Source organism: Artemia franciscana, chromosome 18 (assembly GCF_032884065.1).
Source record: "Artemia franciscana chromosome 18, ASM3288406v1, whole genome shotgun sequence".
Classification (NCBI taxonomy): Eukaryota; Metazoa; Arthropoda; class Branchiopoda; order Anostraca; family Artemiidae; genus Artemia; species Artemia franciscana.
Genome location: NC_088880.1, coordinates 19,060,200 through 19,077,406, shown reverse-complemented (window position 1 = coordinate 19,077,406; position 17,207 = coordinate 19,060,200). Strand labels below are relative to the sequence as shown.

Below are 17,207 nucleotides of genomic sequence, written 5' to 3'. Positions count from 1 at the left end.
ATAAAAATTACATAATTGGAGTCGTCATGGCCAAAACTTATTCATGAAACTAACAGTCCCGAGGTTTGAACAACAAGGAAAATCATTTTTTTTGCATGAGAAGCACTTATGTGTGCTCTATCAACCCATTTCTTTATATCCCCCCTGCATTAGCAGGGGGCTAGGATGCAGTTAACCTGAACATGACTGAAAATCCAATACATAGAAATTTTCTGACAGTAACCGTCAAAAATTTTTTCACCCTTGACTGGTACTAAAGACGACTCCAAGTCTCTAGCTCCAAGACTAGAAAACATACTTTTATGAACCGTTCTATATATTTTTAATCTTTAAGAGGGTATTCCCTTGTCGCCTACCGTATTTAAGTTATACTTGGAATATCATCAATTCATACTTGGAATCAACTACATCTGCTGAATACAAATTTAAACCTGACATAGCCAGAGAGCACAGTCCATTTCAGCACAAGAGTCAATCGAAAACTTCCAACATATACCAGTGATGAAAACGACATACCACTTCCTGACACGTGATTAAGTTTTAAAGTCTTTTTTGTTATTACTTTTTAAGCCTGGTAACAGAAAATAACTGATGGTCAAATGACGCAACAGAAAAAATTATAATGCGAACTTGATCAGGTGATCTGGCTGCCCATAGTCTTAAAATTGTTATTAATACCATAAAAAGTTCATACATAATCCGCTAATGCTTTAATTCCAGATGGAAACCTGTCATGATCTGGTTGCAGTCTACCCTTCTTGTCCCTTGTTTTAGCCAACCAGCAATCGTCAAGACTGATGAGCTTATACCCTGCAGCCGCATATCCGTCACTAACTAAACGATCTGCCATTGTCATAAAGAGTTTCTCACTGAAAAAAAAAAATACAATAAAAGGTAAACTCAGTCCAAAAGACGAGGTTTTTTTTTAAGATTCGTGATCAGAACAGACTAGAATAAAATAACTAGGTTTACGTTGCCTAGGCAACATGAAGTGTTGCAGCAACTCACTATGGTCACAAATCAAGGAAAGGATTTACAAATATTATATTGACTTTGTATCCAATTGAATGTTATCTTTTTCAATCGTTAGCATCGTTATGGATTAAAACTTAAAAATAATTATAAAGCTTAATAAGTGCTCTGCACATCAAAAAACCTAACTGTGGAGGTTTCCAGCTCCTATCTACAAAATGAAGAATTTTGTATTTTTTGCCAGAAGGAAAGACCGCGTATGGATATTTGTTTGTATTAGTTTTTTTTAAGGGTCATCGTATCAAACCAACGGTCCTACAAGATCGAGAGAGGGCTGATTAGAACGGAGATCAAAAGTTCCAGTGCTCTTTTTCAGTGACCAAAAAGATTAGATGCCATCTAGCCCCCCCTCCAATCCCCCTTTTTCTGTACAGATATTTGATAAATTTTCTTAGATAGCCATTTGACATATAGCTATGTCTCTGGGGATGACATGACCCCCATCCAGCTCATGCGGAAAGGACCGTAAGTTATGCAACTTTCCGCTCATTCACATAGACTATAGTATTTGCAGTCAGAAAATTAACGGGATTTTTTTTGGGGGGGGAGAGATTTCTATGGGAAAACGAATAGACACAACGCACTTATGTCCCCCTTGCTAAAAATCTATTTTCATCGATTTTCAATATAGAGAACTGTAAACATTCGTTTAAGGGTAGTAGAATATGGCCAATGGACTGACTATCTGAGAACTTGTATTTTTCAACATTTTGGTGCTATTACAGTCAAATTTGATGTTTAGCGCCATAAAATCGCAGAAATTATCACTTTAGCACTGCACTCTCTTTCGTTACTTCAAAACTCCAGTCTTAAATTTCTTAAAAAACTTTCGTTCAACCGAAGGTGGGGAATATTCTACGTGACTGGTTTAATACGACCACCCCTTTGGGAAAAAAATCAAAGAAAGGAGACATGTCGATGCTGCAAAATACAAAAAAGTGTGGAATTTCTAATTGTTCAAGGTGTGGACAGGAACCTCAAGTTAAGTTTGGACAGGACGTCCAATTTGTATTGGACGTCAATCTGTAGGGTTTTCAGGCCCATTTTCAAAATGCTCCAGAAACCCTTTACGTAATTCTAAGTCCCAATCCACGGGAATTTGAATGAAAAATTGTGTTAGCAAGGAAAAAATATTTTTCAAAGAATTATTTGATACTTTAAATAAGAAACCTCAAGCAATTCAAGAAAATATAGGATTTCGGGGGGGGGAGGGGTATGTTCCTCGCGTAAGTTCTAGTTTCAGACCCACGACCACCCACCCACCCAAAAAAAAAACAAGATGCACTAGGATACAATACACACATAAACATGGATCGCGAATTGATACATTTCAAAGAATAGCGTTTCAAATCGATTGGTACATTTTAAAGCACCAAAGAATTATGTTTACTTTTCCTAGGGTAAACCACACAACCTCAATAGGTAGGTCATTAAATTGTAATTAAAGGGTAAAATTCCGGTTAAATAATGTGGGGGTAAGTTATGAGGAATGAATTATGTAACCACCCTTATTTAGAGAGTTATTGCTTCATGCGAAACCTATATAAGCCCGAATAAAGAGTGACACAGTTTGAGCCTCAAAGCCCTAAAATAGAGACAAACATGGACTTCAGCTGCTTCAAATCGACTTGCAAATTTAATAGCATTAGAAACTGATAAACAATTGCTTCTCTTTTCTAAAGCGAAGCAAGGTCCCATAGGTAATGAAGCGGAAAAAATTTATAGCACATGGAAAGCCAACCTTGATTTTTTCTTGGAAAATTAAACTAATTTTTTTGTTTGTATCTTTCATCATTATGAAAGCCGAATCACGATACTTGATCAGCATTTCTTAGTTTCTTTATTTATTAAAGAATAGCGCTTACAGCAAGAGAACGAAAAGAAAAAAAAATCACCCGTATAAGCGAGAACGTAGAGAAAATACGACGCATAAAATTACACACAGTCATACTACTACTACTACTACTAACAACTCACTGTAGCACCAAGCCACCTGAGGCCAACATAGCTACGCATGCTCCTTCTCTATTGGAATCCATTCAAATCCCCCCTCTTTAAACCCTCCCAGAAAGTTACCAATTCCCGTAAATCTTTCCTCACGACATCCTCTTAACCCATTTAGGAACGATCTGATTTTCATTTGGCCCTAGATGGTTGACCGACAATGACAATCTTTGGCAATCTGTCATCCTTCCTGGCCATTTCAATTCGTGCCCTAGCCATTTCAACTTTTCTCTCATTACAGCCCTAGAAAGCAGGAATGAATCACACTTTTCGTACAGCTTACTGTTTGAGATACGGCCAGTCAATCGGATACTCAAAAAATCCATAAGCAAATTCTCTGGAAAACATCTAACAAATCTGGAAAACATCTAGCAAATATTCCTCCGTTCTTCGGAGCACCCACGCTCCAGAACCATATTTGACCATTGTCATCAGTGTAGCTTCCATATTCTAGTCTTAGCAGACTTATCTTGCTACTCTTCCAAACTTCTTTCAACTGTGAAAAAAAAGCACACGGGCCTTGGCTATTCTACTTTTAAAGTTTTCACTGCACCAACAGTCTTTACTAAGAATACTACAAAGATATGTTATGTTGTCCACTTGATCGATCTTCTCGCTACGAAACCTCACCTTTTTAGCTTCACTTATTCTTAGTCTTAGCGACTTAGTCTAATTAACATTAATTTTCAAACCTATTCTTGTACCCTGAACTAGCAAAACATCTAAAAGTTCATTCATTTTGCTAGCACTTCCACCTAGGATTCTTAAATATTCAGCGTAATCTAAGTCCATGGGAGTTTTATTTCCCCATTTGATTGGGCGTTCTCCCATTGCCTTTGCCGTGCTCCTTAGGACCAAGTCCACCAGGATGGTCCATATAAATAGGAACAGAACGCAACCCTGTTAAACTCCTGATTTACTACGAAACCAGCTACTAATCTCATTCCCTACTGAAGTACAACAATATTATTCTAGCTTATAGCACTAATTACTTTAATGTATTTATCTCGTGTACCATACATGGATAGGACCTTCGCTAAAGCTCTTGTATCAGCTGAATCAAGCGCTTATTCATGATATATAAAACTGAGGACTAAAGCCGTTTGATAAATCAGGCACTAGAGTAACTTTCTAGAAATAATCTAGCTAAGCAAATCGATTAGGCACTAGAAAATCTAGCTCTTTCACAACCGACAGTGGGTAGCCTATACGTTCCAAAACGAGCCAAAGAAGAAGCAAGTATATATAATCATTAAATATTACAATAGAGATCATTATAACGCAATTATTGTAACACAAGAATATGTAAATCATTGAAATAATTTGCTGGGGACTGAATATTATAATGACAAAGTGACAAATAGAAGTCTTTAAGCTGAATGTTTCATATATTTCAGTAAAATGGAAAACAAAATGCATATACTACCTTTCTGTTTCATTGGCTGCATTCTAAGCAGATGTGGAACATAACAAACAGATTTCGGTAAATTTACATAGCTGCTCATTTTATTCTTTATTCCTTGGCTACACTAAAGCAAAAACAATGGGCAAACTCAGAATGAGATAAAAAAAAATCTGGTGACAGCAAAGAGCAGAGCCGAAACTTAAACCGAACAAAAATTATTGCTTCAAATAAGCTCACTCAAAATATTATCTTAATTTTTTCAACTTTGAAAAATTAGCAGTTTGCTGAAAACACAAAATCGACCCATCAAAACACGGTTAGGTGCAGAAAAGCTTTCAAGTCCCTACAGAAAATAAAAGACTAATTTTTAAAGCTCTAGATAATATTTCAAGGACCATGAAATCAGTAAATTTAATTCTTCAAAACTTCAAGTAAGATCATTTTTCAGTAAAGAGCTAGTTTTTCAAAATTCTACAAAATGGGGAATATTACGAGTCATTTTATTTATTTTTGTTGTCATTCTTTGTTTTTTTGTTGTTGTTTCAAGTCATTTTATTTATTCTTTATTAATTTTTGTTGGTTTTTAGGTTTTAAAAATATAGACAATAAACCTTACGTAAAAAGTTTTGTTTTGAGGCCATGAAACTGTAGGAGTCTCACGGGTTTCTGGTAGGGTATTATATATATATATATATATATATTTATTATCCTATATATTGCTATATATTAGGTATATTATCGTATATATTTTTGAGAAGTTGAAGAATCATTTTTTTGAAACACTCTTCTATAAGAAATATCAGAAATTTTAGAAATAAAACCATTCGGCTGAAAAAGTGTAAAAACGAAAAAGAAAAGTGAACAAAAAGTCATGATTTTATAGTTGCAAGATACAGTTTAAGGCCTTAATGCATGAGCTGGAAGGTGAAGCTTTCTTATATTTGCGCTATCGAATCAATTTAAATTTCTACCCTAATTGAGTCTATGGGTATGTCAAATCAGAGATAAAAAAGAGAACGCAATCCACTTGCGCTCAAGGTGGAATCTTTTTCGAGTGGGTTTCAGGCTCTTTCCTGAAATTCATGGAAATTTCTTTTTATAGCTAACTTTTACTATTGCAATTAGTCGAAATAATATAAATTTCAGATACAAACACCAATTTCTCTCACTTTAAACTTTCACTTTTAAAACTTTCGGTTACTATTGGCTGTAGTTTGTTGCTTACTAGGTTGCTAAAGGGTCAGATAGGGTAGCACTAAAAAGGAGGGATTATAAAAATCCGTTATTGATATTGAACCATGTAGATTTTTGATGATTTTCATGCTACCCAGCCTTTTCATGCTACCCAGCATTTCTACTCCGGAAATTGTAACAAAGAATGGCATTTTTGCGCCATATAGTACATTGCGATGGATCTATCAAGACATATTTACAAACAACACACAGATAAGATTGAAAAGCTTTAAAATAAGTAACAAAACATCTCTCTGCGATATTGCTGCAGCCTGCTACTTCTGCCAGTCGGCCCAAGATTTATGAAACTTATAAGGGTGATAGGGGGAAAGTTCAAGAGTGAGGAATGCTAAACCCAGGTTACAGGTTCTCAACCATTAAGGTTATGACGGAACCACTTTCATGCTTCCTAGCCTTTCGACTCCAGATATGGTACCAAAATTGCCGAATAGCACTTTATGGCGTTGTTATCAGGACGTACCTATAAAAAGCACGCAGATACAAAAATTAGCTTTTAAATAATATTTTAAACGGATCTCCATGATATTGCAGTACCCTGCTAAGGCTTGGAGAAGGGGACATAGAAGAAGGGGGGATATAAGTCCCAAACTTAGGTGTTTTCAATTATGGAGATTATGATAGTATCCTTTTCATTCTTGCGAGCCTTTCCATTCCGGGAATGGCACCAACAGTATAATTTTTGGGTGTTATATGACATTTTCTGATGGTGTTATCAAGTCAAGTTCATAAGAAGCGGTTAGATATAAACAGTAGCTCTTAAATGAGCCTTTAAACAGCTCTCTGTGGTATTCCACTGCCCCGCTAGCGACGAAGAAAAAAAAAGCAGAAAAAAACATGACATTCCAGTGCTACGCATACAAAAAAAGAGATTGTCCTGTTTAGGTTGGAGGCTCTAGATACTCAGTGTATATATGACCCCATTACGTAAATTTCGATCCAACAGCATTTTCCAGGGATTTCAGGCTCTTTCAAAATGCCTGTTAATCTATTTTCAAAATAACATCCTACATCTAATTTTAATTAAAAAAATAGTTATAATTCCTGAATCACTTACAAATGGGAATTTTTTCTCACTAGGCAGTTTTTTCACGCATTTTTTAAAATATAATTACTATGGGCCGTGGTTCATTCTTTACTAGATTGCAGCTAACTCTAATGCCATAATAATAAACTGGAACTCATACACAATCTTCATCTTGGCGTTCTAAAAGCCACCAAAAAACTAATGTCTGTGATGTAGGTTATCCAAGGCCACAAAAATCTAATTTTCGCGATTATGTAGACTTTTACAGCTCCAATGATGTTAAGAACATGCTATATATAGAATAAGAAATTCTTGATAAATTTGTTCCAAATATTTTCGCATGTGCCCAATCGTTTTGGAGACAGGTGGCGGAGAGCACGCAGTGCTCAGTGTCCCACCCTCATTATTTGTTTCCCAAGGTCTCCTGTTAAAATTTTGAGATAGCCATTTTGTTCAGCATGGCCAAAAATATAATGGATGACTTAATCCCCCAGAGTCCCCAGGGGAAGGGTTGCAAGTTATGAACTTTGCCCAATGTCTACATATAGTATTGGTTATTGGGAAGTATACGTTTTCAGGGGAGATTTTGCTGGCAGTGGGGGGTTACGTGGGAGGATCTTTCCATGGAGCAATTTTTCCCGGGGGAGGGGAGACTGCTATGAAGAGGGGCTGGATTTCCCAGCATTATTCAAAAAAGATCAGAAATTAAATATATATAAAAAAACATTTTTTTTCAAACAACATCAAAACTTAAAACAAACAGAAATGATTTTGTATATGAAGGGGTTCGCCCCCTAATCAATATCTCGCTCTTTACACAAAGGCTTTTTAGTACTTTCTTAATGAATTAGAACAAAATTCGAATTTAGCGTAAAGAGCGAGATGTTGACTTGGGGGCGAACCCCCTAACATACGTAATAAAAATGTAAGAATATAGAAGTTCGTTCAATAATTTAATTTGTAAGTTACGTATATTTATTACTAACAAAAACGTTCGTAAATAAAATTAAAAGTTCTAGTGCCCTTTTTAAGTAACCAAAAAAAATTGGAGGGCAACAAGAACCCCTCCTCTGTCCCTTTTTTTTCAAAATCGCCCTATCAAAATTTTTGAGAAGGCTATTTAGCCAAAAAAAAAGTAAAATTAATATGTAAAATTCGCTTTAATTATTCATGTACAGTGTGCCAAAATCAAAACCTGCATTTATCGAAAACATTCAGAAATTAAAAAATAAAAAAACAAGTTTTTTTAACTGAAAGTAAGGAGCAGCATTAAAACAAACAGAAATTATTCCGCAAAGGAAAGGGGCTCTCCCTCCTCAACACCTCGCTCTTTACGCTAAAGTTTGACTCTTTCTCACATCTCTATTTTTTAAAACAATAAAAAACTCTTTCTCAAAGCTCTATTTTTTTAAACAATAAAAAACTTTAGCGTAAAAAGCAAGGCGTTGAAGAGGGGACAGTCCTTTTCATATACGGAATAATTTCTGTTCGTTTTCAGTTTTAATGTCACTCCTTACTTTCAATTAAAAAAAAACTTGTTGTTTTATATAATACATTTCTGGAAACAAAGTCGTTAATAAAAAAAAAAGAAGCAAAATCTAAACGGTATCGAATTTGAATCGAAATTTTACCTGATGCAGTGGTCAGGATCAGAGATGCAGTCTGTATTACAGCGAAATCTTTGCCATGCAAGCCACCCCATAGGAGGTGTTCGTGCCAATCCATTATCTAGAGAATGTGATGTTGCAATAATTATGAAGAAAACTACAAAAGTGAGCATTCCAAGAGTGGCAATTTATGGAGACTGCTCAGAAATTCTGAAAGTAAATCTAAGGTATCATTTCTCTTAATTCTATACATTTAGTTATACAGGGGGGCCTAGAATTTCGGCACGAGGGAAGAATTTGCTTACATTTATGCAGTTTTTACTTGTATTTACACCAATTTGTTCAACTAAAAAGCTCAATAAGTAAAAAAGAAACATACATTTGAATGTGAAATTTGCGAGCATTTCCTAAATATAAAATCAAAATAGACTATATGAGACAAATATGAAATTGCCCATCTGTATTTAGAGCACAGTTTTTTGCAACACAAGTCCTAAGAGGGTTTGAAGTCCTTCTAGGTACACTGCCGGAGCTACAGCATATGAATTATTGTGAAATTATTTTGGCGAACAAAGATCTGGTCTTTATGCCGGGGGGGGGGGGGGGGGGATGAAAGCTAGCAAGTTTTAGGTGTTTCTTTTTTGCATAATCGCCCAGTGTGTCTATACGCTTGTAATTATTTGGCAGAGCAAAAGACACGTACATAAAGAAAATAAGACTTACTTGGTATTGAATTTTGGAAGAAGCTTAAGTAGAATCAGGGATAGCTTAAGGGGGGGGTAAAGGGGTCAAAGAGATGGAGTTTCTTAAACAAAATTTAAATAAAAAATTGGAAATTTGTTATCTCTAATTTTCATGTAGCTAGAAGACACTTAACTGGAAATGTTGGCAAGACTGTTGAATGAATTGCTTGAATTCTCCCACAATAATCAACTTTGACATTGAGTTGCTGATTCAGACTATAATCATACATTATAGCAAACATTACTGGTAAGCACTTCACATGACAAAATACATAAAAAAAATCTGTTTTGATGCTGGTTCCAAATATGTAAAAAGCCTTTACTTTTAACCATTCACAATCTACTAGTATAAGGAAATTTCAATACTTTTTGGAAAGGAGGAAAACATCCTGTAAAAGAGAAAAATAGAACAATCAATTGAACATTTCTGGGAATCATAGAATGGAGGCTTTAAGTTCCTATCTACAAAAGTAGGGAATGCCTTTTTTTCTGTGAAGAATGCTCATGGGCACATTTACCTTAAAACAACTCGCCTTACCTTAAGGTAAGGTGAGCTGTTTTCACCAAGAGTGCTATTATTAAACCAGTGATGACAAAGCATTTGGAATAGGCTTGTACAAATGGACATTTAAAGCTTTAGTGTCTTTTTTAAGCAACAAAAGACATTGCACCATAGCAAAATTTGAATTTCTAACATTCTTACTGCAGAACAACAATTTTTACTCCCATATTACTGCTGAGCAAAAATAATGGGATGGGAAACTGTTTTGGAACCATCCAAAACCTATTTATACTACTCTGACTTTATGAGATCATATCACTGTATAGTGGTGGATTTGTCCCTGAAGATATACCTGTAAGATGCAATCCATGCAAAACTAGCTGTTATATAATATATCATTAATACAATAGTATTAAAGGGTTGAACGTCATCACACTTTTGCATACCAGCTAATATAGAGTGGTTAATTGGATCTTATGTATGTGTGTCTTTGGGGAGAAGGGACATAAAGCATCAAAAGTTTATTTTACAGCTTAAATTTTCAAATTTTCTGTGAGGGACCACTTAGACAAATTCCTATTCAGACAAGATTCAAAAATTAAGTTTATACATAGAACCCTTTATTTTTGGGAATGTTGGCTAATTTATTAGTTAACAATAAAGTTAAGTTAACAATCAGTGGTCCTACAAGTTAGAACCACTTCACAGGCTTAGATTGGGTAAAACTAGATTTTAGCACCTCTTTGCTAGCTTGAAAGTTTTATTAACTGTAGACCTATAGATGAAACTTTCAGAATGGATCTACATAATATATGAGGGCCAGAAAAGTGTTTATAAGCTCCTAAATCTAACCTATCCTTGTTTGTAAGGTTCTAAAAATTATCTGAAGAAAGGCTGTCACTCTAAATTACTTTTTTTTCATTTTAGCTCTCTCTGTATCTGATGAATATATTTGCATATTAAAAGGTTCCCTTTCAACCTTTGTGTATGCATTATTCTTTGTCTCAAGCTTGTTTATACCACTGTCTGGGATGTAATATAACCATTACCATTGTCAAAACGAAATTTAGGCACTAACCAAAGAAATGAAAAATACACTCAGAATACAATCAGATCTGAAATATGATGTTACCAGTCCATAGCCTGTCCCTTGGAGAACGAGCACTTGCTTAGCCTAACTGTTATTCCTATAGCCATCTGATCCAGATACAAACTGATCCAATTGGCCAAACAACTTTGCTGGCTAATTGAATTGAACCTTACTTGGCATGTTCCCATGGCAAAAGGAGCTTATTTGACTGTTTGTTTTTTTTTTTTTTTGTTCTTATTTTTTTAACATGAAAAGGGCTTAGGTTGGCTATGTGGCTTAACTCAGTTAATGTTTGACTCAAAAGAGGATATGTCCATTAAAATTTACACCATTTTGCATTTTTTATTGTTTTAAATATATCTTTACAGACACAAATGGCAGTAGAACTATAGATAGCAACAAAGATACAAGCTTGGTCACTTTATTCATTAAACCATTAGAACTAAAATATAATAGCTTTAGTTTTCTTAAACCATCAGAGGGGTTGTCATGAATTCAGATATGATATTTGAAAAGAGCATAAAATATGGAACTTAATGGTATCACTTTATTTTATTTAGATGTTTCCATCCAAGAAAGCCATAGTCTTGAATCTTGTCTTTACAAAGAAATAATTTTATTATTAGGATATACTGTTTCAATCAGAAGAGTGGATGGTATAACTCTAAAATTTGGGTTGTCAAGATGGAACATGTTAAGAAAATAATTCTTACTTTATAATATGCAGAAAAATTGTAGTTATCATATTTTGACTACAATGTCCCTGTACTTTACCTCTAACCCCCCTCCCTAATGTGCAAATAGATAGCCTATATTTCACATGCATTTTGCCATGCACTACTCTTGTTTCAACCCATTTATCCCTAAGTTGAATCAACTGTGACAAAATCAAGAAAGAGAAAAACACATGAAAAATTTAGCCTTATTATTTGTGCATTAGGTGAGGGGAGTAAAATTCTAGTTCAACTACTTTTTCTTATCTTGGAAAGGGGTTAGGTTAGGAAAATGAAACTTTCAGGGATGTGTTTATAGAATAAAGTATGTTCTGGAGAGGTATTTTGAAGTAACTACCACCACTCCTTCTCCTTCTAGAGTACCCTGGCCTTCAATGACCTTTATAATTTCTGTTATAAAAGTGAAACCTTGCAAAATAGACCTTCTGCTTAAATGAAGCACAAAAAGCTATTTTCAGCTTCAAAACTTTGCTCAACTTCAATTTATGAGGTTTCAAAGATCCATAAATATATTTCCAAAATTTAGAAAAAAAAACTCATAGATATGGCTTGAAATTCTACTCAAACAACAGGAATTGCATTTTAAGAACTAAAACCACAGAAAAAGAAACTAATAACTGAAAATTAAGGTAAAATGTTGTTTTGTCAAAAGTTTCATTAGGTATATATTTGGATTCAGAATGAAATTCTGAATCCAAATTCACTTCAGATATCAAAGAATCTTGGCAGAAATTCAAAGCTGTATTGCTAGTTTTTGAAAAAGCTCATACTAGAACACTTTGGAGGAGACAGGCAAAAACACTACCCTTCATGACTTGTCTAACTAGCAAATTACTGAATAGGAAGAATCGAACCTGGAAACACTTTAAAAAAAGAAAACAGATGCAAACTATCAGAAGTATCAAAAGGCACAGAATGAGGCCACCAATTCCATCAAACAACTGAAGAAGAGACATGAAGAAAGGTTAGCTGAAAATATAAAAAATAATCCCAAGCTGTTTTGGCAGTATGCTTCTGTTAAATGTCAAAATAGACACCCTGTCCCTGATTTGACTCATCATGGTCAGACAGTTTCAGACCCAGCTATTAAAGCAAATAACCAATTTACATCAGCTTTTACGTCAGAAACTGCTAGTTCCCGGCTCCCCCATCATATACTGTTACTCAACCAATGCCACCTCTTGAGCTGACTGAGGAGTCTGTTATGAAACAGCTAGCTTTGTTGGATGTAAATAAATCTGCAGGGCCAGATGGCCTCCACCCCTGTCTCTTGCATGAGTGCAGAACAGAAATAGTATACCCATTCTCAAAGCTCATTAGACTATCTCTTGATAGCTCAAAACTTCTTGCTGAGTGGAAAGTGGCATATATTACTCCCATTCACAAAAAGGGAAAGAACAATTCTGTGGAAAATTACCGGCCTATTAGTATTACCTCTGTTGTTGTTAAGCTTCTTGAACATATTGTCAACAAAGCAGTTATTGAGCATCTTGATTGGAATCATCTTCTTAATGGCTCTCAACATGGTTTCTGATGCAACAGATCAGTTGACACTAATCTGCTTGAGTCATATGACTATATTACAAAACTACCGGAGTTGGGAATCCCTGTTGACATGATCCTCCTTGATTTTTCAAAAGCATTTGACAAAGTTTGTCATAGGAGACTTGAGCTTAAGCTACAATCTATTAGTTTGGAGGAAAAAATTCTTAAATGGATTCTGGATTTCTTGAGGAATCGTGTTCAGCATGTAAGACTGTTTGATGCAGATGGCAATCCTATTCTATCCTCCTCTCAGAATGTTATCAGTGGGGCTCCACAGGGTAGTGTTCTTGGCCCCACCATGTTCAATATTTTCATAAATGATGCTCCTCTAGTGCTTAAAAGCAGGATGATGTTATATGCTGATGATTCCAAGGTAATTGGTCCAGCTAGCACTCTTGAAGATACTTCCCAACTTCAAAATGACCTTGATCTCCTTAGCGTGTGGGTGAAATCTTGGCTATTCACTTTCAATGTGTCAAAATGTCATGTTTTACACTTTGGGCACAAGAATATCAATACAACTTACTCTCTTTATGGTCAGCTCATTTCTCCAGTTATGGAAGAACGTGACCAAGGAGTAATTGTTGAAAATTATCTTAAATTTAGCACTCATGCAAAGAAGGCAGCAGCATCAGCTAGCTCATCACTAGGGCTCATAAAAAGAACAATTTCCTCCCATTCTCCTAAAATTCTGAGCCTTTTGTATAAAGGACTTGTTTGGCCAAGGCTTGAGACAGGCATGGTCCTTGCATCCTCCTTTTTCAAAAAAGATGCTAAAATTCTTGAAGATGTCCAGAGAAGAGCTACTAAGATGGTGAGTGGACTGCATAAGCTCCCTTACCCTACAAGGCTATGCAAGCTGAAACTCCCAACTCTGGTTTATAGAAGAAGACAGGGTGATGCCATTCTGGTTTATAAACTTATTAATTCAAAGGCAGTTCCTGGTCTTCTTCCTCTGGTGTCTCAGGATTCTTGTACAAGGGGACATAACTTGAAGTTATCCAGGCATTTCTTCTCAAAGTGGCAACATGCCCATTTTCTTACCAATCGTGTTGCCAACCTCTGGAACAAATTATTGCCAGATACCATTGCTGCCCAAACCACAGACAGCTTTAAGAACCATCTTGACAACAAGTGGTCAAAAAAAGAATGGAAGTATAACTGGGAAGCACTTGAATCAGCAACATCAAACCACTAGTCAAGTGTATGCATTCAACTATGTGTCATGTGTTATCAACTCTGGAGTTTCTACAAGGAAAAATCCTTATATTGCTCCAAGCTGCAATTTAAGGTAATTCATATAGCCTAGTAGCCTATTTACCAAATTGTATTCTTGACATGATTCCTTCTTGATGTCTCTAATTCTATTCTCAGATCAAGTGGATATAGGAGTAAATATTTTGCTGTTCACATTATTGACATAGGCTACAAATAAAGTGAACTTCTGACTTCATGCCTTTTTTATGCTCTTTATAAGTAGGTTATAATAATCATGTTTGCTGCAAATGAATTTTACCCCAACCCTTATATTGGCTATACCAATTCATGGTATATATTTGCATATCAGGGGAGGGGGTAAAGTTGATATATGATTCAAATGAGCTGCTAGAAGGGTAGGCTGGAAAAAAAATAAGCATGTCTAGCAGTTTATCTTTGAAATCACATATTACAACTAAGCCAAGCTAAATAGCTTACTAGTGAAAAGTAGCCAACAACAAGGTAGCTTAAATCCACGATAGCCAGCCCTGTCTTTTTCCTTAAATTCTACCCTGACCAGTAACACGTGTATTCTCAAATTCAAAATTTCTGATTTCGCTGACATCTATTAGTTAATTTAAAATAGAAAAATAGCTGCGGCTCCTGCCAATGCCTTTGATATTCCCATGATAAATGTAGTCTCTTTTGTTGTTGTTGGTGTAATTGAATGGAGCTTCCGGGATTTCTTGTCTATGCTTCAGGATCCTTTTTCTGTTTTTTCTTCAACCTAGAAAAACCAAAAAGAAATTCTAGATGAGTTTTGCATTGACCCACCATCTTCACAATCATGCTTCGTTGTACTGATTAATCTGCTACACTCAAACTAACAATTAATCTAATACCCAGTCAAAATTAAAAAAAATATCAACTTTACAAATTATAAACACAAAAATTATAATAGTCAAAAACTCAGAAAGTGTACAAAACCTAAAATATTACCCTAACAAATTCATTCCGCTTCCTACATAAAGAGGGATGTCCTACCGTCCTAGGAAATCCCTCATTGTAGTGGGATCAAAAATTTACCAAAAAATAAACTAAAAAAAACAAATACTACACTATTCATTATTTTACAAAACATCAATCTGGGCAGTATCCTTTACATATTGTCCTAAATACTTAACTGTCTCTTTTTGTTTATTTTTCACAACCTTTCCCAACAGTTCTTTTATTCTGAACTTTATACCTCTCTTTTATACTTGTTCCTTTAGTCGTGACCTAGCAGTCTCATACTTTTTGCATTCCATAATTATATTTTGTAAATTTTCCTCCACTCCACAGACATTGCAGTCAGATGAGTCTGTCACATTCCATCTTTTCAGCATCTTTTTCGTCTTTGCATGTCCAGTTCTCATTTTGAATCTTGTGTCTGCTACTTTTTTCTGGATGCATCATTTCATGATTTTATGTATCTGCATTCGTTGAATTCTAGGTATATGTTCAGTGATCTTTACCTGAATTCTTCCAGTTCAACTTCTTTTAGCTTCTCAACCATCTTTATTGCAGTTTGGATATCAGGTAAAGGTGGATTTTCCATTGTGTCTTTCTTAGTAGCATCCTTAGCCGTTTGGTCTGCTCTTCCATTTTCTGATACACCTACATGGGCTGGGATCCATATCAATTAGACACAGCTTCCTGTCTCCTCAATCATTCTTATATTTTGGCCAATATCTCTTCCCATTGTTGGGGCTTGCTCCATGGCTACTTTGAGGTACTTTAGGCAAGGTAAGGAGTCTCTACATACTAGGTATTTTCCTTCTTTTCCCTCTCTGGCTATTTCTTTTAGTGTTGTATCAATAGCAAATAGCAGCCATGTAAACACTTGTGTGATCTGAAAGTCTGTACTGGGTTCCTTGTTTTTTATAATTATCCCATATACCCCAGCCAGTGTGACTTCCTATTTTGGATCCACCTGTGAAACATTTCCTGCAGTCTCTGTAGTTTTCCAGTTCACTCAGTGCAAATTGCAGCAGGGACTGCTCAGACATTCCTGATTTTTGTCCTATTTCTTCGTGGATTTTCCATGAAATATTTCTTTCTAGTCCCTCGATTTTGTTTGTCTTGTCAGTTGGAATTGTGAGAAGTGACGTGTTTGTCGGAAATTCCTTCAGAAGTTTAACTAGAGATGGGGTGTTGTGGATTTCAAATCTGTAATCCATGAGGTATGGGTCATTAGGATCTTATTTTTGATAATATCTTCTTGTAAATGTAGTGTCTATCTGTTTGAGAGTTATTTCTATTTCTGCAAGAAATATCGAATGATGAAAATCTTGTTTTCTTATCCTTTTTTGCCAAAACAGTTTTCTTGCATTTTCAATGGTTAATTAGTTTTTTGTTGTGTAGAAGGCTAATGGTTCATTTACCCATGATGGATATCCGGACGGACGGATTTAGCAATCCCTTTGGAGATCCCATCGTTTTCGTACTTGAAAAACTCTCTAGATTTCCCCAACAATTTTACAAATCGTTGTAGAAAGCTAGAGAGTTTTTCTAGCACGAAAACGGACGGAATCTCCAAACTGTTTGGTAAATCTGGACGTATTTCTGTTACGTGTAAATGAACCCAGGAATGTTCTCCAGCAACTTATCCGGACTGATGATGAAGACTAACAAGGATTATTCTCTGAAACGGGAGGATATAAGACTCTGATAATAATTGATTTTAAGTGAAAATCTTGCTTTGGAAAAAAAAATTGTCAAAAGTACAATTGTTAAAAAACTCTATTGTTGCTTCGCAGCTTTTTTTTTATCTTGAATCAAGATGGTCGGTTCATTGCCAAATTTTACTGATAACGTCTGAGATCACACTGATAAGCCTGAAAGAAACCAGAAAGTGTAGGAACACAAAGAGAGCATGGTAAATCACAGTCAGTGAATAAAGAGATGAAAATGACTCGTTATTAGAAGACGAAAACTTTTCGTCACTAATCTCTTTCCCAAACATACTGCTTGAAGTCTCCTTACCCTCCTTCGATACTAAATGAAAGTCTTACATTGACCCCCTGGTCGT

General features: G+C 35.4%; 1 protein-coding gene across 4 annotated transcripts in view; it reads right to left on the bottom strand.

Annotated features, from left to right (window-relative positions):
• LOC136038709 (alpha-N-acetylgalactosaminidase-like) overlaps window positions 1-14,788 on the bottom strand; it is a 48,948-nt gene extending 34,160 nt beyond the window's left edge. For 2 of the 4 annotated variants that reach the window (XM_065722031.1, XM_065722032.1), the window contains exons 1-3: window positions 14,636-14,767; window positions 8,351-8,536; window positions 695-869 (exon numbers count right to left, since the gene is read on the bottom strand). In XM_065722031.1, coding sequence (XP_065578103.1) covers window positions 695-869; window positions 8,351-8,499 — 324 coding nt within the window. In that variant the 5' untranslated portion in view covers window positions 8,500-8,536; window positions 14,636-14,767. Of the gene's footprint in view, window positions 1-694; window positions 870-8,350; window positions 8,549-14,635 lie in introns of all 4 variants that reach the window. The other 2 variants (XM_065722033.1, XM_065722035.1) reach the window with 2 other exon arrangements.
• Between the last annotated feature and the right edge of the window lie 2,419 nt (window positions 14,789-17,207).